We start from the raw sequence: 21,677 nt of genomic DNA on the forward strand, positions 1-21,677 counted from the left end.
CCCTGTGTTATCAGCTCATCAAATTCATTGCTCATCTAGAATAACAGATCCACATCTGCAGTCATTACAGCATGCCAGATAAATCAATCCTCTCAATGATGCTTTGAGCCATCTCTGCTCCCTTTTAACCAGCCCGATATTTATTTCCCCCTGACACTTCTGACATTCTATTTACTGTAGGCAAATGGAACTCATACGGCACCTTGTAATGGCTTTACCAAACCCCATTGTGGGGCATATCTTCCAAGACTGATGGGTGCAATAAACAAGGTTTTATGGTGTAAGTGTGAGCTTCCAACTTCTTTTTTTCCAGGAATTTGACTTCTGCAGTGAAGATGGTTTATTACATTTGATTGCAGGTGGAAAAAGCTATCTCCACTTTGAGACCTGTCAGCTAAAAGCAAGCAGAAAACTTGTGAAATAATATTATTTTTGTAATTTTATTTTCTCATTGATAACAATACAGAATAAAGCATCTTCCCGTCAGGATTGGAAAGCAAGGCCATAATTTATCATTCCACCTCCACCCTCCCTCCCACCAAATCAAACACAGGTCTCCTCTGTAAACTTCCAAAAGGTACAACAGCAATATATAATCACCACATACGTACAAAGCCCACCCCAAGCCCACCCCAGCATTACTGTTCACATTCAAATAGAAGTAAGTGTGGTTAAACAGGCACACACATATTGACAGATGTGGTCAAACATGCTTTTTTGACATCTGAACCCAGCAAAAATCAGAGGTTTCTTAAATTTACTGCCCAAACCAGAACTTTTCACTGTTTGGTGAATTCTCTAGTAACAAGCATCAGACTGTTGGGTTCAAAACAAGAACATAAATTGTTTCCTTGAGAATGAAGCAAACAGCACAAGAATTACTTTTCAGCATAAATCCTGATTGTTTGTACACTATCACAGCTGCTCTATTTAAGGAAATAGAGTGAAAATCCATTTAAACGAAAAGTATTCCTAGAATGGGAATGTCTCCCAGAATATAACATGTGTTAACAGCTCTGAGGAGTTCAGCAATTTCCAGAACTTCAGCAGATCCCCCTCCTCCGTGGGGGTGGCTTCCACGTACATATGGACGTTCATCCAGCAGGTGCCTAAAAGCATATGCCATCCATCCAGGAGCCCCACTTCATCCTAGAAACCTTTCTGGCTCCAAAGAATGCTCCTGTGGATAATCTGACTAAAAAAAAAATCAAATTTCTGGTGCAGGGAGCGAGGCAGCCCAGCTCACCCCAAGCCAAGGCTCTGCACCTGGGTGCAGCCCTGGGCATGAGCGGGGCTCCACATCTCCCCCTCATTATGCACAGCTCCAAACTGACTGGCATTAAATTACTGTCACACTCTTAGTGCATCCCTCCTTTAGCATAAATTAAAATTTTATTTCTGCGTGGCGGCGGTGGCTCGCTCACAGCAATGTGAAAAGGCCTTTTTTTGAATAAAAACAACGTCCAAGCCTATAGGAGGCCATGAATCCTCAGATCCTCCTTCCAACACTGATTCAAAAATGACAGGATATAGTCTTTTCCTTAATGAAAAATCTATATTTATCACTCTATTGTTCTTGTGTACTGATCCTACTGCTCTCCGAGGCCAAAGTTTGAATATATTGGATTTTGAAATAATAGCCCAAGGCTCCGAGATGCTGGGTCATGATACATAAATGATGAGAGGGTTGTTCCCTATTTCTCTGCTGCTTGCCACAAAAAAAAGTACAAATTCCATGGTGAAGATCTTCAGAAGTCTACATTATCTGCAAAGTGCAAATTATATGGGATATTCACAGAACTATAAAAGATAAAATCAGGCTATACTGAGAAAGATTATCTGCCTGTTCTAGGAATAAACCAGCAATTTGTTGCTTTAATATCACAAAGTAAAGCCCTGTTTTTATGTAACCACAGATGTGACAAGTTTCAACTCCTTTGGATTTTCTAATCTTAATTCCAATTGAGTTTGCATACAAATGTTCGAAAAGATAAATTAATTTAGGACAAAGATCCAGATACTGAATTTATCAATCTGTTATACTTCACACTTTGATTCTTAAGTGTAACAAGGGTTGAAAAAGAAGCAAGCCCCAGCTCTAGACTGTTGGTACTAGGAGAATAAAGAGATAAAAAACCTATTTTTTTTTTCCTATAGCAAAATTTAAGGCTGCTGTTATGATGAAAGCATAAAGGGGAAAATCTGGAAAGTATTTTTCACCTTCATCCCATAATAGAAGAGTTACTATTAGAGAGTTCTGTAAAGCAGAGTTCTACACAGCTGTATTTTCAGGCTCTGGGGAAGAGTTGCCTCTCTAGGTTTTCTTTCTCTGACGTGTCCAACTTTCCTTTGACCTTGAGTGACTCTGGCTCAAGTTTTCCAAACCAGCCACTGAAATCTTGCCCCAGAAACCAAGGGAATTTCAGGGGGCCCTGGGGATATAGCTGCTCTTCATGCTTTTTGTCAATTACCTGAAAATCAAGATCTGAGATTCATAAACTACTGGAGCAGTTTAACATTCAGTGCCCATGAAGAATTAATACCTTGGGGAATTCCTGAGATTACCACAACACTAAATGCCATGGAAATGCAAATACAACTTACTTATGATTAAATGAACATTCTTTTTAAAAATTTAGTTTATGAGTTATACACATACAGTATAAATAGAGCACATGTACAGAAGAATAAAATTAAAAATAATAATTTCTCATGCAACAATCCATACCACATCATTTTGTCCAGGCATAATACATTTCTGGGAATTTTTATCTGTTAAAAAATGTTTTAATTTCCAGAATCAAATGCACCCTCAGTTCTGCAAATCCACAGCATCAAGTGAGATTAATTCAAAGAAAACCAATCCAATACCTCCTGCCAGGCACAGACCTGTGCCCAAGGGCTCCAACCAGGAATGGAACCAGCTCCTCCCTGGCCAGCTGTGGAACAACCCGAGCCTGTTCAGTCTACAGAAATGATTCCCAGAGTCTTCTGGGGCAGATGCTGAACTCAAAGTAGTTTTAGAATGTATTTTTTTTTTCATTACCTATACTCACAACTTATTCTCTCCAACTGTCTTCAGGAAAATAAGTTACAAGAAATCAATTTTTAAAATGTTATAGGGAAAGGTTCTTCCCATTAAAGTTTTTATTTTGCCATATAAAAAAATTATTCTATTCCTAAAATTAATTTTTAACATCTAAAGTGGGATGTGAGCAACCTTCCAGTCCAAAATAACTGCACTATGGAATACATACCTTACTTTTCTAGATTATTACATGTGTATTTCATATTATGCATTCATACACTAAGTGATTGTTTGGTTTGGTTTTTTAATTAACTTTAATTTCTTACCCAAGGTGAATATATTATGCCATTAAATAAGAATTTTTAGGCACATGGTGATTGTATGCATGGCTCCTGGATACCTTTGCTCTCATTCCTTCACTTTTCCCCAGACAGTTTCCAAGATGAAAGTGCCCCTTGAATATACAGAGTCCCCTAATATTGTCAATGTAGGTGAACTCAGTGGGAAGAAATGATGATGTTTGATTCTAGCTTAGAAGGTTTAATTTTTTTTTTATTATAACTATACTATAATACATTAATATACTATTTAAAGGAGATACTTAAACTACATACTTACTTTTTCTAACTACTATATTTAACTAACTTACAATTTGTGACTTTTTTTTGAGAGTTCAGACGTAGGTGGGTTTGATTGGTTATCAGGTTTAAATAACCTTTACTAGAATCTAATTAATTACTTTAGGTACACAATTCTTTAAACATTCTACATGGGAAAAACAAGGAGTAGAAATAGAAACTGTTTTCTCTTTCTTCTTTTTGTGCTCCTCTATGAAAAATCTTGAGAGCGAGAAGAATGTGCTTGTCATACTCATACCTTATCACTGCTGTCTGTCTGTCCCACAGACTTTGCCAAACAATTCCCAGCAAAGCCTTTTTGGGAATCATGCTGCTCCTTGCTCACTCCTCAGATACACCAATTTACAAGCAGGCTCAGAGACACAGAGACACGAGTCTGATCTCAAATGTGAAGAGACAAGATCCAGTTGTGACACATCCTAGGATTTTCTGAGTAGAAGCAGCTACACAAAGAGCCCTCAGGCAATCTGTTTGTATGTGGATGGATCCAGAATGGATGTGCCCCGTTACTATTTGCTGGCAGAGGGTTGAAGCTTAGCAGCCAAGGAGAGAGAAGACGTGTACCAGCACACTTCATAAAGGGGGTACAACTTAGGCACCCTCACTACCCTCAAACTAATTGCTCTGTCCACTGCCAAAATCACACTTTAGCCTCCTGGGATATTACTAACAATACTAAATATCTCCTGCACATACAGAAGTGTAACAACTGCAAAACTGGCCAAAGAATGCACTTGAAAAAGATGAGATTAACCCTTCCCCAGCCCTGCTTTCCATGATAGGTGGTTGACAACAAGGATTTGTCAACACCTGAGGATGCAGAAACCAGAACAATTCCTACAGAAGTATTAACCCACGTGCCTGCACAGTCTTGAAATCCCAGCTTCACCTTCTTACGCATCACTAATTATTTCAATGACTACTTATTTCTCCTGACACTTGAAATACACAGAATATGATCACGAGAGGCTACTTTGGAGAACCTACAGTCCAAGGGTAACCTATGTACAGCCCCCACAGTTTAAAGGGGGATCAGCATCCTCTCAATAGTTCCAGTGTTTTTTCCACACTTTCCCACACCACTTTCACACAGCTGCAATTTGAAAACTGTTGCATATTCCAGCTTGAACACCACTGACACATGGACAGCTAATCTCAGCTCCATGAAGAAAGTTGACCTCTCTAATGTTTGTGAGTCATCAAATGTACAAGTTCAGCAATTTCTGAAAAACCACGATCAAAGATTATAACTTTCAAGAAATAGCAGAGCTATGTGAATGTATTAAACTGACCACACAAATAAGCTCAGGCTGTCATTTCATGTTCATGAACTACCAGGCCTTGAAAAGGAGATGAAGCAGTGGGCACCCTACTGCCATGGAAAGCAGAGATTATTGTTTTCTGTTTATCAAAATGGAGTTTCAACCATATGGGTGAAGAAAGATCTTCACATTATTCTTGGAAGTCAAGGAAACTCGACCAACACAGCTTCATTCCGCATTACCCACAATTCCAGAAACTGTGCATCATATAATACACACTGGCATCTGGATCCTTGAATATTTAAATCTTCTACCATTTCTCAAGATTTGCCAAAACCTCAGCCCAATGACAAGATTATGTGTTTCTTCGAAAATATTAAATTACCCCAACCCACAATAAGACCACAGAAAGGAATTCTTTTGGATTTGTAGACTAAATTAAATTGAAATTAGCAGACAAATCAATAACTACGACCACTCTTCTGTAAGAACTCTCATTGCTCTTAAATGTCACATCTGGCCTAGACCTTACCACTGATACAGGATTTGCTGTAAGAACATGCTAGAGGAAAGGCATAACAGTTTAGTGTTCTGTGCAGTAAGTATTTTAATATGTAACTTGATTAATATTGAAATGGCCTTTGCCTTGAACGATTATAAGAGAAAGAAAAACCAAAACAAAAAGAAGGAAAAAAGCAGTAGGTATTAACTCTCCTGCTGTTTAATTGGGTATAATCCTTTCCTTCACAAAGTATAAGACCAGTAAGTTATGAGAGTAATTGAAACACTCATCTCCACTTCTCTCTCTATGCCCTGCATGAGCAGCAATCAGAGAGGTCAAGACTGGCTTAAATTCTCTCACATTTAAAAGACTTCACAATTTGACTGTGTTAAGCCAGGCTGCCGGATATTTTAGCAACCATCAATTATGTCAGTACAGAGAATTGGTCACTCTAGGTAAGCCCAGCACTCCAGCCACCAGGAGGAAGAACTTGTGGGAGTAAAGTTAAATGACTTAACACTTTCTGAACACCAAAAAAAATAACGAGATGGCTCCAGCACTGTACCTATTAACTGGTAAGTCTTAGAATTCTTTCCTGTCCAACTTCTTGCAAGACCAAGTTAATTCACAGAACAATTCACTATCTACCATCTGTTGTCACATATCATTACTCAGTGCAAACTGCCCAGTGGAGAGATAAGAAAAACATCTGAATGAGCAGCTGGGTAAGATAAAGCCCTGAGCCTGTGCAGACAAAGAAAAGAAAAAGATATCCAAGTGCTTACTACAGATTACCTTCCTCCAATCTGCCTCTGCCTAAAAACTGGGAAATGCAGGCTACAGATTACAAGAGTTTTTAGATTCCTTGCTGATGCTAAGACCATCTACAAATGGTCTCTCAGCAGGTGCCCATCTCAGAAACCCTGACCTCCGTGCCACTGTCCTACAAACACCTCAGCCAAAAGCCAAGGGGCTCATGAAATTCAGCCACACAAAGAATGGCAGCTGGATGCTGTCCAGCATGCTCTCCATTGACTTATCACACACTATCAGCCTAAGCACAAAGCCTCTATTTTTAGCTCTTCTTGTGGTATCACAATCCAGCCAATCTAAAAGAAACAGAAGAATTTAGTCTAGGATTTTGTGTTCCTTAATTATCGTAGAACTCCTACCCAAAGAACAGATCTGCTCAAAGCCCTCACAGCAATTTAAGTCCCTGATGGATCCAAGAACCTTTTAATACTGTAAGAAATCCCATGTTCTTTTTGGGTCTCCTATAATTCTGCCAAAATATATTTAGACCTTGTGTACCAAAATTACTTCCACAAATATTCTGGCACAAAGACTTGGTGCAAATCCTCTTCAACAAGTTTTGCTTCTGAGAAAACTTGGAGGGGATAATGATAAAAATACACACAAAGATAGATGTGAACTGATTTAATTCAATCCCATTGCTGGAAGGTACAGAAAGAAAATGCAGCCTCCCCATCCATGAAGTGTTTATGAAAACATTCCACCAGCAATTTACGTCTGTGTCAGACAAATGGAAGCAGTGTCAGAACTTGCAGCCTTTATGCTAAACCATCCAAAAACAACACAGAAAAGCCAGATTATCTGCCCCAGTCAGCATTTTAATTTTTTAGAACTACTCATTTGTGTGAGGTTTTTCATCCTTCTTAAATCCCTGTGACATACACCTAAGCACTACCAAAAGATTATTCTGACATCATTGCTTTTAGCTTCTCTTGGGGGATACCTACCTTTGCAGAAGTGTTTCACACCTTCCTGTGCAAGTTAAACTCCTCAGACTGCATCAGTAAACCTCTGTCTGACAGACACAGGGACACAAGCCTGACACGAGGCAGGGAAGCTAAGGCTCCTTAAAGAATGAGACAGATGTTGGAAAATGTCTTGGGGAGTGTGGAAGGTACTGGTTATCTACATACAGCATCCTATGAATCCATATACTCTTATGCATTAATACTTTCACACATTATAAGGGAATTAATACATTCTCATAGAGGAATACCTGAAATTTCAGTTAGTCTCTAGAATATTCTTCTTTTATTGGTTATCTGCACTCTAATCACATACAGAAAGTACAGCAATAATTGAGTCAAGGAAAAACAAGAACAAATACATTACCAAACTGTCACCTGGTATGAGTTGGTTTGCTGTACCTTTAACACACTGACAATTTGGACCCAATGTGGGAATGTGCCTTAAGCAGGAGGATCTGCTTATAAAGGCCAGACTTACAAAAACCAGAATTTGCTTATGGAATAGGAAAAAAAAATGAAACACAGCAAACTGGGCTGTAAGCTCTTGGAGAGATCAAGGCATGATTATTTCATATAAATATGCTTTAAATATAAATTTATTATTGCCTAAGTATCTAAATTTAAAGGTTTTCACCCAAAGGGAAACTTTACAAACTAGGCACAGGACAATGAAGAGATGAGCACCCTCTTTACTTGGACACTTACGTTTTCACATTAAAATGCAAAACTGTGAGTTTCTTTAACCAGCAGTTAAGTATTCAAAAAAGAGAGACAGAGATATGTGAAGTATTTAACAGGCACAGGACATCTTTCAGTACAATGACAAGCACTTTGATAAGACACAAACTACAAATAAATGTATTCTGTCTTTCAAAGCATTCTATTACTAAAGCCGAATGCAGAGACACTCGCACTCATTGCTTAGGAGAACTGGAAGAGAAAGTACTAAGTTAACAATAACAACAATAATATAGAATTTAAAGTTAATATGGAAAATTACGGGTGAAGATCAGACCGAAGAATTATCCTCTTATGAAAAACAGCACTAGAAAGAGCACAGCAAGCCTTTATTATTTCTTTTTGAACACATACACAAATTTATCTTGTACTGCTACAGTACTTTCAGCAGTTTCATTGTCAGGTCCCATTTTCTGCTTCCTCCGTTCTCCCCTTCTCCTGATTCAAAACCATCCCTTTAACACATCATTCCTAATTAGATGATTAGTGCTTGGAAGGGCAGGAGATAAGTCATTTGCATAATTTAATCATAAAAAGAAGTTAAAGATACAGATTTTGCTGTTCGTTTGTACAATTATCTTCACCAGCCTGGGGGGCTGAGATATTAATGTGATTAAACAGTATTTCTGCAAACAGGCAACTGTGTGTCCTCTATTAAAGCAGAGCTGGAGGCAAATGAAAAATTAATTTTAGAAGACAATCAATTTTATTCTACATGACTGTAATAAATAACAGCCCATCTGCAGACAAGTCATTAGGCCCTGGGAGGCTACACGTGTCACAAAGTCTAAGTGACACACAAGGCCGAATTTTCCACCAAAACCAGAGTCAGAAATAGCCCACCAATGGCCATTCCCCTTCAGAGAGTGCAAAGGATTTCCCAGAAAAGCCAGGTGCACTGTGAATTACTCATCACCAGCCACCATTTGGGCTCATACAGCGTTCACACAAATACAGGGGCTCGGTGCTTTGCCCTTCATTGTGCTTTCAATCTTTCCTGAATTCTGCAAGAATAAATCAAGATTTGGCTAAGTATCCAGGATGCTATCTATGATGCCATAACCTTTATGAAATGCATGTGCTAATTAAATACATAATAATTATCAGTTTATTACTTTTTAAACTAAGGTACATACAATTATTTTTCACTGTTCTTCACATGCAGTCACCTCCACTTAGAATATTAAAATTTGCTCCCTGATTAAAAGTAATCAAGATAGTCTCAAATAGATGAAATATGATTATACTCCAAGTAAGGATTTTTGAATGTGAGCAATGTACAATATATGCACAGCAACAAGTTTATAGTATTCCCTATACTAAAATGATTTGTATTTATCACCATTGGTCAACACTTCCCTCAATGGAAAAAGTGAATATTCCTATTCAATTTGTAATCCCTGATTCTTGACAAGTGTTTACCAGGCAATGCAAATGAACATCTACTGACTCTCACTACTCCTAGCCCATGCAGTGCCTTTCATCATAAAAATGCAGATGGAAAGGTTTGGGGTTCCACTGTGCACCTTTTCTACATTTATTTCCTGTACAAATATATGGACTTAATAAAAATCTATCCAAATATAAGATTCACTAAATACAAAGGGGATACAACTGATGTCCCAAGGATTGTTTCATTATTCCACTTCCAAATTTGCATGAAATGTTTCCTGATGTGGCCCTAAGTAACTTACAGATTAACTCATTGCCATGCATGGAGGTTTGGATGCTTTCCACGCTGGCGATCAGAAATCACTGAAACCAGCTGGAAGACTCTGGTTCTACAATGGTTCCAGTGTGGAATTTTGCCTGCAATGAGTTAAAAAGACAAAGCAAAGCAATCCAAAACCTTCGTGTTCATTCAGTCTCCTCTGCAGTCTTACACTGGTTGGGTCAGGACATTATGAAAAACCAAAAGCAAAAAAAGGAACTTTCAAATTTTGCCCACAGTCATACAACCAAACTAAGCAATCAACCTAAACACTTAAACAAAAACACTCTTTGCCCACCTACTGTCTGTAAACTTGTTTACTTTGACTCAGATTCTCACAGTGCTAGACACTACAGGGGATTATTCTGGAAACGATCTGACATCATCAGATAAACTACTTCTTGTGGTAAGATGCTAAAAAGAGCTTCTAACTAAAAAGCAGAAAAGTAATTAACAGCAGCATCAAAAACCCCTGCAACCACCAGTATCAAAATACGGTCAAGAAAATCTTGAACTTGGAGCTTGCAAGACACTTTTAAAGTTTTAAAGACAACTCGGTGACCAACACAATAAATGAAACTTGTGAGCTGTGTCTGCTGCTTGTGTATTGAGTTATTGTATTGTTTTTGTGAATGACAGGACTATCTAGATGTGGAGGAAAAATGAAGCTGTGTGGCCACAAGAACCTGAACATATCAAAGAGAAATTCTGTGACAGCAAAGGATGGGGGGGAACCATCATCACTGAACAGACCACAGAACAGAAATCATCATCACAGCACATTCAGCCCTAATACAACACACTACTACTTCAGTGAAATGCAGTCCTGCTAGAATAAGCCCCTTACATAGTTGGCTTACGTGTGAGACTGAGCAGCAGAGATGCTTATCCCTGCCAGGCATTCAACTTCTTGTTAATAGCTGTTTCAAAAAGAACAAAAATATGGCATTTATACTATCAGAAACTTCACGTGAACAAATAAAAAAAGTTGTCCTAAAGAGTTTCTATCCAGATCAGAATATACCAGAGTTAAGAACTCAGTCACTCAACTGACTTTCACTCAGTGAACAGAAGTTCTTAAAAATGGTTTAAAAGTCTAATGCCATAATCTGATCTACTCCATTGCACTCTCTGCATTACTTGAGAAAATGTCTCACCATTGTTTTTTGTTTTGCTTCCACACCAACATGAATAGAGATTCTCTCCTTTAAGGACAAATAACTAAGATAGAGCAGTTTATTAGAGGGCTGTGGTTGTGGGGTGGGAGAGGTACATGCAAACTAAAATTCTGAAGAAAGTATTTTAAATAGGGCAAAGTGGATGACCAGAAACCCTCGACCTTAACATGCAAGACAGAAGTCATTCATGAAGCTGCAAAACATAAATGTTCCAAAGTTCCAGCAAGAAGAGATTTGATTGAACCAAAAGTCAGTTGTGTGGCAAGGAAGGCAATTCATAAAACCAGAGCAAAATGAAGTGAGAACAATTCTGCTTCTGAGACAAGAAATCCTAGTCCGTAGAACAGCAGAATGAATTAATGCTCTTCAGCACTGCTGACCACACACACCTGGAGTGGCACACACCTGGAATGCAGCAGGGCAGCAAAAGGTGCTGTCTGACATCTCTGAAAACAGTCTGACAGCCTGGCAGAATATAAAAATTAATTTGTAATGACAGGGTGCTCAACTCAAGGTATTCTAATAAGTCACCTATCAGATACATGAACTGCCGTGTAAAAAACACAAACGACTCCCTAAACCTACAAATGCATCTTTCAGCAACAAGCTCATACACCAGAGGGAACAGAACACCGAGTTCATTACCCTGGGTCCTGTTTCAGCATCCATATTCTGCTCTTGTCTAACTGCCAGCATTTTACCACCTCGCTCTGCTCTGTTTTTTTTATTGTTGGTTTTGGGAGTTTTTGCGTGTTTGGGGGAGGGGTTTCAGTTTTTTTTGTTTAGACGTGTATTTTAAGTCTCACTGGAAAGACTTGACATTTTTCCTGCTTCTATTTTTCAGTATTATCTCAGCAGCTCTTTAGAAAATTGCCCTCCTTCAGCACACAACAACATTTGAAAGTACGAGGAGAGGAGGCAGCTGCAGACACCTGCAGCCCTGAAAGAGAGATGCCTTCATCAGCCTCACAGAAACAACAGGGATAACATTTCACAGACACAGGACATTCTCTGATTAACTGTTATCAAAACAGTCTATTAGCTAGCATGTCAAACTTGCACTAGGCAAAAACAACCGCTGCACATTTAAGAAAAACCATAATGTATCGTATTTTACACATGCTGATTAGAGGTTCTAAATGAAGCTCAAAATATTTTTTCCTTTCAACTAGCTTTATCTTCTTAATTAGCAACTCTTAAGTTACTGTAACATACAAGTAACTAAATCCCCCTACTGGCACAACCTCTGTGCCAGGAGCTTTCTTTACAGCCACCTTTATTTTGTAATTGCAAATATACAAATATTCTTCTCTAGGGGCGGTGGGGAATAGGCAAAGTCAGCTCCTCAGCACACACAGAGGATTTCAGGAAATTGTCTGTGAGATGGAGATGGCACAAGATGACATGCTTGACTCCCAGGAAGGACAAGCACAGCAGCAGAGTGTCTGTGCTGACCTGCCTGAGTGACTCCTCTGCAGGGCAGTGACCCCAGCAGTGGCTGCCTGTGACATCTCCTCCCAACTCCCACGGAACCCAGACATCCCAATAAAATCTTCCTCCCACAGCACACTTATTTCTACTCTGCAAATAAGTTGCCCAGAAAGGCTGAACTTCAATCCTTGCAAATATTCAAAATCTAACTGGAGACAGCTCAGGACAACTGACTCCAGCTCACCCCACTGAGAAAAGGAACTGCTCTGAACCACAGAATCCCAGAAGGGTTTGGGTTTAAAGTGATCTTAAAGCTCACCCCACCCCTGCCAGGGCAGGGACACCTCCACTGTCCCAGCTGCTCCCAGCCCATCCAGCCTGGCCCTGGGCACTGCCAGGGATCCAGGGGCACCCACAGCTGCTCTGGGAGGCAGCAGCACCCTGAGCTTGGCCTCCTCCAGCCCCACCAGGTCCCTCTGGATCCATCCCTTCCCTCCAGCGTGTGCCCACCCCACCCAGCCCGGGGCTGCTGCTGAGGGTCCACCCCACTGTCCCTGTCCCCACAGTCCTTGTCCCCACTGTCCCTGTCCCCAAGGGCTCCACCCCACTGTCCCTGTCCCCACAGTCCTTGTCCCCAGTGTCCCCAATGGCTCCTGTCCCCAATGGCTCCATCCCACTGTCCCTGTCCCCAATGGCTCCACCCCACTGTCCTGTCCCCAATGGCTCCACCCCACTGTCCCTGTCCCCAGTGGCTCCACCCCACTGTCCCTGTCCCCACTGTCCCCAATGGCTCCTGTCCCCAATGGCTCCACCCCACTATCCCTGTCCCCAATGGAGCACAATCTAGAAAGGACGTGACCTCAAAATTCAAGATATACCCTACACTTTGCATGTCACACACAACTAGAGCCAGTGTAAAGGGCAGCTGAACAATTCAACTGAAATGGAAAATTATCTCAAAATATTAAAGACTTCACCCGATTCACTGACAATACATCACAGAAGGCACTCGGCTCAAGGAGGAGAGTAAACTAGTTGACTTGCTGGGGAAAAATCTGAAGGAACATATATTAAGGATCTTTTCAATACTTACATTCCTATAAAATACATTTCAATACTTCAGTGACTATATGCCAAATCCTTAACTAATATTGCCACTGGAAACCTTCAATTAATGACAATATTAATGGAGCTTTATGTAGCATAGATAATAGTGCACATGCATAATATAGCAAGATACCTCAAGTTTTACACATTAGTTGTAAAAAGCCCATTAATAAAGAATAATCCAATAAAAGCTCTGTTTGTCATGGCATTACCATACTTTTTAGTGTAAGAAAAAAGAGTCTCCTTCTTAAATAACTACTAAATGCTTGGGGTTCTAACATATTGCTGCAAGCTATAATGGTTATAACTGTTAATCCAATACACCTTTTATACAAACCCATAAACACACGAGTGGAAAAATAGCACAGATGTTCATCTCTAATGCAATTTCCATTCAATTTCCTAAGTGCAGTCCCTGTGTGCAAACTAGCTTAACGTTATGTTTAGCTTGCAAATTCTTTTAATAAATAATGAATGCAATAAAACTGGTAGATCAATGGCAAGCTGAGAAATCATAAAAAAGCCTTTTGTGCTCATGCTGTTGCCGATTTCAAACTTTAATCCAGCTCCAGATCAATAGTACTTTTTCTTTTTAACCCATCCCATAGATAGCAGGCAGAGTGGATGTAGGTTAAATGCCAGTACCAGATATCAATTTCCAGAAACTTGATAACATCAGGCACAATGCAATTGAACATTTTATACCTTATCATAGGAACGATGTACACTGCTAAACATCACACTTTAAAGCACTGCACAGTAATAAAGGCAGCACATTAATTGGGTTTGGTTCTTACTTTCTGGAGAAGTGGTATTCGTGAGTGAGTCACGAAAGGCTCTGACATAATCTATTTTAATGAGCAAAACGGGCTCAGGGGGTCAGGATGTACTGACAAGGGAATATAATCTCCCCACGTCTGCTAGTGACAATAAACTTTACACGCACACAAAACAACAGCGTGGCTGCGCTACCAAAAACTAAAGGCGAGCAAAGAAATTTCTGCTTTACAGGATTCGGATATTGGAACCTTCTGGGGCAGGTATCAAAGTACATTAGTTAATAGGTATCAGTGTTTCTTACAGGTTATAGAATGGAGGGAGAGGGGAAACCCTATTACCGAGACACTTTGGACAACCCTGTTTTACCGAGAGGGAACAAAGATCAAAAGCTTGTAGCCCCGAGGGACGGTTCTAATATCAAGCAGGATAAATCTAAATCACTAGGAATCATTACTAACTAACATACTTGTGCTTGGGAATGCAGGTTTAATCAGAACATATAAAAACCTTGCCTTGGCTTACACCAAAGGAACACATCCCAGACAGCAGGAACTCTGAAGTAGCCTCATTACGTTTGGGTTTGATATTAGTACTGTGCATGTAAATAATCATTAAAATTACACATTTCCATACACCTACAGGTTTCCTTACGCTGATAATCACACAAAGAACTTAAAAAAGCAACCAGCTGGGAACTTTCCATGTATTTTAAAATAAGGATTTGGATAACTTTGTAACGTCAGAAAATTCGTAATTATCACCTCTGGAAAGGCTCAAAAGAGACTCAAGCTCTTATATTCAGCAAGTACAAGATCAGACCCAAAAACACAGGAACACATTATTCTTCCAAAGGCAGGGCTCAGTAAATATTTTAATAAATCTCACCTTTGGTGAGAAGGGCTCAGATCCTAGAAACATTTTTAAGTTCTTTTCCCTTGTTCTGGAAAACAGCCCCTGGCATGAAAGGGAGGTTCACCTCAGCAAAGTCAAAACAGAGACTTTGCAGCCCAAATTTCAACACCTTTCTAACACTAATGTTGACAAACAGCCTTTACAAAATACCAATTCCAGCCTGAAAGCAGTGAAATAACCAAGACAATTCTTTAAAACATCTCATGAGGCTCATTTGAAATATTTACTGCAAAATTACTAAGGTAGGTAGAGAGTATTTCTCACTCTAAGGCCACTGCCATACAATAAAACACGATTCTTTAATTCAGTGGGTTTTGCTGTGCTCCTCAGTTCTCTACCAAAGTTGATTTTCCCTGCCTTTCAAAGGGTGCACAAACAGAGGCTGCGTGTGCAGCCACAGCCCCAGCGTGAGAATAATTCCCCATCCACAGAGCTGGTCCCTTCTGGAGGCTTTCTCAGTATAATGCTATTGCCACACATTGATATATTGGTGAGAGAAAGGCAAATATAACAATGCTAAAGCTTAAACTCATTTGAATAAACTGTGAATTTCTATTACATATATTGTTTCCTTTATCAAATTGGAACTACTGGAGCAAGAATACCAAGAATGCCAACATAAATCTAGATCCGTTACAGCCAGTTTGTCCAATTTATTCTCAGAAGCCTTAAAGACAAAAAGTCAAAGTTCTTCTGTGTCAAGGAAAGATTAGGAAAAGGAATATTCCTGGTAATTTTTAAAATGAAAATAAAATCATCAGAGAGAGAAATCAGGTTTAGCAAAATGACTGCACAAAATACTGTTTTATCCTCTTAAGAAAAAACAAAAATGACCACGAGTGGTTTAGTAAACAACTAAGGAATAAAAGCTGTGCATAGCCTACGTGGGAAACAGATCTTCATTATTCATGGCAGAGTACTTTACAATTTGTGCTAAATTTTTTTCAGAATTTAAAACCTTTCCACAAAGACACGTTCCAGCCTTTTGTAGTTTGTGTTCCACAGGTTCTGTCCAAGATAATGGATACCAGACTAAACTGACCCGAAATTAATGATGATCAACAACTTCTCCAACATATCTGGCCTTACATGGGGAGTAGTAGCAGAAACATAATAAACAAGTATTTTAAATCTAACAGATGTTGAATCCAGACATACTTAACTTTAAAAGAAAATTCTTAATGAGTTAAAAAAAGGAAGAAAAGAAAAGCCTTACTTCAGCCTGTAATCAATTTGGACACAATGATATTCTATTTATAGCAATACTTTTAACATGTTCTAGTCTTATATTATTTATTCGTATCATTCCTATTACAATGAAATATTAATGTTGAGAAAGTGGTTACTCTATTAAGGAGCTATCCTATGTTTAGATTTTAATATTGATCTCCACTATTTGGGAATAATTAATCATTCTGTAAGAATCTGCATTTGCCTGCGTTGTAGCACGATCAGAAGTTTAGCATCTTCCCCCACAATAATGCCAAGATTAAATTTATATTTTGACCTATTCCTAAAGGCAATTTAGTTATTCCAACAGAAGGGGGAAAAGGGGATACCGCCACTTTAAAAGCTTCAATCTCTTTGACATTGCTGGCAGTGTATGGGAACATTAATGCATCTGTCATGATAACAAGCTAAGAATAACATCTAGACATCAAACCGAGCAGAGAATCCATCTGAAGTGATTCATTCAGATCTGTCTCATTGATTTATTAAACACAGGGCAACATCTGCAGCCTCACAGAGCCGCTTGGCGAAATTAATGCAAGATCAATTCAAATGGAAAAAAGTGCAAAAGAGATAAATCAAAACACAATTTGCATGCAGTTCCACAATCAGGCTTATTGGGTGCAAATGCTCAATTTTCCTCCCAAAGCAAATGAGTTTAAATGTTGTTTTATCTTTGTAGAATTGTGTGATTTGAAGTGACAGTGAAGAGTTCTGCAGGTTGAAATGGTGAAAAGAAAAAAAGGAGAAGAAATGCTTGCAAAGACCTTTTGAATATGCAACAAGAATATCATTAATACCTAATTGTTTAGCTTTTTTGTCTTTGCTACAAAAACACAGTATTTTTCAGTTGTAGAAGTCTCAGTAGAAAATTACATATGTATTATGCATATACACATGCAGGAATCATACAAATACTCCATTTTGGAGGAAAAGCATGTTATCCTTCAAATGGGGAGCTCTAGTGCTATGAAGAAAGAAGGGAATTTTAATCAAGGGTTCTCCAGATTAGATATGCATCTGATGAAAATATTCAAGTATTTTAGGAGTTTTGAACAGGCACAGACTTTCAAGATACCCAAAAAGAAAGAGGGATTTTTCCAAAAGCGTAACTACACCGCTCAGGAAGTGGGAGAATTCCTTTCTCCATCTCAAGCAGAATCCACTTTGCCAGTGATCTCTCTCCAGAGTGTCTGAAGTGAGCCTCTTCTCCAAGGAAGAGAGGGAAACCGAAAAACCGATTTTATTTAAAAATGCTAACACCTTCAAAATTCATAGATTTGGCCAAGTCTGAATGCAGGCTAAATATCCACTTAGAAAAAGAAGTTTATGGACAATCAGATGTCCACATTTCCTATCAATATACAGGAAGCTGTGTGCAATCCATGGCTGGATTGCTTTAATTATCATCTTGACATCAGTCTCCTAATAAAAGACAGAGTACTGCTGACTATAGGGTAGCTTTTAATAGTCAAATGACTAGACCCTCATTATCTCATAAAATTAAATGTCTGCATTTACTGCTTAAATTCATTTCTAAAGCCTTTTATTGTTTGTGAATAGCCAAAGTAATGCAAAATATTAGCTTAACTGGTTGCTTTAAATCATAAAAAAATATGCCATGCACTGAAATACTCTTTTCTGGAAAGTATTCTGACCATTCACTGAATAATCCAGACCAATGCTATGCTTTTTTCAGTGGCCAGTAGCATCCATCAAACACAGAACTGCGTGGAAGAGGCTTTGATCACATTCATATAATCCAATTTTTCAGGACTGACGTATGTACTATCATCAACATGTTCTTGCTACAGTTTTAAATTTCCTTTTAAAAATACATCCTCATTATAGTTTGCTTTTTTTTTTTTAATTAACTAAATGTTACGCTTCACTACTAAATTTAAGCAATCCTCCATAATGTAAGCAATATTCTAAGGTATTGCCCATCAGGAGCTTGATTTTGTCAGTATGTTGTACTCACTTGAGGGTGGGACCTGCAATGAAATGAGCGAGTTAGTTTCATTTCACAAACCTTGCCTGCAAACCAGAGTGCACAGTGCTGGCTAAATACAAACATTTTAGGAATATTGTGTAAATATGTGAATTAAAATGTCAACAGTGCACATGAACGTGCTCCAGAAATAGCCAGGTCAGAGCTGCTGGACAGAGTAACTCCCGCCACAGAACACAGACACCAAAAACTTCCACCCACGGGTGCGTTTCTCTGAAGCTCTTGCAAGCTCTGTAGGCAAACTCAACTAGAAAAATGCAACAGAGTAAATGGGACAAACAGAATTTATCTTTTTCTTCAGTTATATATAATTGATGGTTTGCATCCCAATTCAAAAAATAACTAAAAGTGCACACTACTAAGAGATGCCGACTTTTACAAGTCAATTACCAGTGAAAATAATGATACCCAGCATTTCTTACTGCTTTTACTGGCAGCTCCCGAGTTTACTGCAGCATTTCTACAGTATTCAAATATATAAATAGCTATCAATTTTTTTAAATATTAACTAGAAAGGCAATGCACAGTATTCAGAGTTGATAGCAGTATTGCTAAAACATACTGTATTTTCAAGCTTTTACTTTCCAGGTGCAGAACTAAAAACTGTGAGCATGTCTTTTAACAGTTCTACTGCATTTAATTTGTTTGATAATGTGCATTGCAGTGCTTCCCAGGTCACTTCACAGCAAACAAAAATAATCAAGATTACTCATGTATTTAACTATTTTTACCCAACATTCTCTCCAGTAAGTATGGACTGCTCAAGGGAAAAAATAATCTGTAAATAAAATGAGGCATTAAGCATTTAATTCACAGGACAGAATACAATTAACATTAAGTTACAATCCTTGAACAAAGTTTCAGGTGTGCTGATAACACTCCTCATGCATTACACCTGAAACCGTGAATGCAAAACACCTGATGTGAGCAGGTTCTTCCAGCCAGAGGCATCTTCACGAGGCACAAAGAAGCGAAATGTACAGGGATTTGCTACTCTTGAATGGGTAAAAATAAGTTTTCACAGCGGGGTGGGGAGAGTTTAAGCACATTCAACACGTGTGAGTCTGAGCTGAGAGCTGTGCCCCATCCCCAGCCTTTCCCAAGGCTCTGCTCCACTCTCTGCTCCTTTCAGCCCCTCCTGGAGCATCACTTGGCTCCTCACCTGCAGCTCCCCTTCCCACTGCTCCCTGCATTACCCATTACCTTGTCCTATCACACCCATAAGTCTGTGTCAAAGAGAAGGGGGCAAAAAAAAAAGTTGGGAAATACAAGTTTTAAACATTCAACACTGCAGCATTTAGAGATTTTAAAACGCTGGTTGTACAAGAGCAGAAATCATTAGACTGCATCTACGGGCTGCATCATATCAGATCCTGTACTTCCCTAATAAACTTTGGCACGGTCACAGAAATTAACAAGATGTATTTCTTTAACCATCAACTTTCACGCTAGTCCAGTCTCAGACACATTTCACAGAAGCATTTACATGCGAAATGTGCCCCTTAGTAATCTAATGTATTGGAATAAAATTAATGTAAGCCTCAAACCGTACTTCCCAACCCATCCCTTAAATAAAGCAGTGGGCGTGATGTCATCGAGGTGCCTAACATTGAAATAGGCAGCGGGAGAAGGGGTTACAGAAACAGAACGAGAGCAAGGAAAGAAAGCACATAGTTCGTATGAACAGATCTAGCAATAAAGTGCATCTCTAAACTGCCACCTGCAATATAAAGTGATTTGAAACAAAGCAAATATTGCGTTCAAGAATAACGCCCGGTCTGCTCCCCCTTCAGCAGCGAGTGCAGGATCAGGCCCCGCATGGCACGAAATGAAGTTATTAAATTAAAAGCCTCGCTCAGTGCTGAGCAGGTCGAACCGGGGACACAAAGCCCGGAGTTACGAACACGGGCACGCCGCGGGTCGCGTATCGCACCCCAAGCTCGCTGAAGCGTCTGCAAAGAAAGTTTGCTGCCACAGAAAGCGGCGGCACGCTGACATGGAAATGTTTCCGAGACGTCCCTCAGCAAGTGCTGAGGCAGGAACGGCAGCTCCCAAGTGCCTGCCTTACACCCTGCCCCACGGCACCAGCGCTCCTGCCGAGCCCCAGAGGGTTTTGTGTTTATTTAGATCATTATCATTTCTAAAGGCAGCAGCCATGAGGTCACAAACCGGGATTATAACGCCGGGTGTGCAGGACCCAGCAGGGATCCGGGGGCTCGGTGACCGGAGCCGGGCAGGGGCTGCGGCCGCTGCGGAGCTGCGAGTGCGGGAGCGGAGCCGCTCCGGGGGCACCGGGACCCGCAGCCCCCGCCGGGCACAGCCACGGGCTCCAGCGGGCAAACATAACGGAGAAAACTTTTGGAGATACGGGGTTTTGATTTTTTTTTTTTTTTTTTAAAGGAGCGTTTTCTGGAACTGTCGGCTTTCCCTGCTTGGAGAAAAGTTTGGAGACGGGCGCGCGGAGCCGCTCCGCTGCCCGGCGGTGGCGGGGGCTGATGGAAGCAGGGAAAGTTTCCCGTGCCGGCACCGCCGCACCCCGGCCCCGCTCGGCCCCGCACGGCCCCGCTCGGCCCCGCTCGGCCCCGCTCGGCCCCGCTCGGCCCCGCTCGGCCCCGCTCGGCCCCGCACGCCCCCTCCCCTGGGACCCGCGCTCCCCCGGGCCGGCCGGGGCCGGAGCGGAGCCCGCGCTCACCTCGCGTTGGTGCAGTCGTTGTACAAAGTTTCGAAGTCCTTCCTGGTGATGAGCTTGCAGCGGTTGACGCCGGGCTGGATGGCCCCCAGCCCGCGCAGGATGCGGACCTGCTCCACCGTGCACACCACGGGAGATATATCCAGCCGCTTCAGCTTGGTGTAGACCGTGTGCAGCCCTCCCACCAGGTGCTTGAGGAAGAGATCAAAGACCTGCGGCAGGCAGATCAGCTCCTGCCCCTCCACGAGGAACGAGGCCACCTTCACCCCGTGCAGGTCGACCATCTTACACTCGTTGCCGCCGCCGCCGCCGCCCGCGCCGGCCCCGCCGCCGCCGGCCGAGAGGAAAGTGTTGACGAGGCTGTTGGTGAGGCGCGGGGACTCCGCGGGGCTGGAGTACAGCGGGTCCGCCCGGAACAAACCCGCCGAGCCCCCCGCGCCGCCGCCGCTGGAAGTTGCGGCGATGACGGGCGGCGCGGACACCGCCATGGCCGGCGCGGCTCCCCGCGGCTGCCTCAGCCCCGCGCTGCGCTCCGCGCCGTGCCGCCGGACCGCCGCGCTCCCGCCCGCACGCAGCGCCCACACCCCTCCCCAGCGCCGCCGGGGAGAGTGACGGCGCCCTGCAGCCAATGCGCCCCGCCCGCCGCCGGCAGCGCCGCCGCCAGTGGCTGCGGGCGCGG

At 41.2% G+C, this 21,677-nt stretch overlaps 1 protein-coding gene across 2 annotated transcripts in view; it reads right to left on the reverse strand.

Annotated features, from left to right (window-relative positions):
- Window positions 1-21,526, reverse strand: part of DACH2 (dachshund family transcription factor 2) — a 247,537-nt gene extending 226,011 nt beyond the window's left edge. Inside the window, exon 1 of one of the 2 annotated variants that reach the window (XM_021531418.3) lies at window positions 21,002-21,526. In XM_021531418.3, the coding sequence (XP_021387093.1) occupies window positions 21,002-21,486 (485 nt within the window). In that variant the 5' untranslated portion in view covers window positions 21,487-21,526. The remainder of the gene's footprint in view (window positions 1-21,001) is intronic. The other variant, XM_021531417.3, reaches the window with a different exon arrangement.
- Window positions 21,527-21,677: the final 151 nt, after the last annotated feature.

The sequence above is a fragment of the Lonchura striata genome, chromosome 14 (assembly GCF_046129695.1).
Source record: "Lonchura striata isolate bLonStr1 chromosome 14, bLonStr1.mat, whole genome shotgun sequence".
Classification (NCBI taxonomy): domain Eukaryota; kingdom Metazoa; phylum Chordata; class Aves; order Passeriformes; family Estrildidae; genus Lonchura; species Lonchura striata.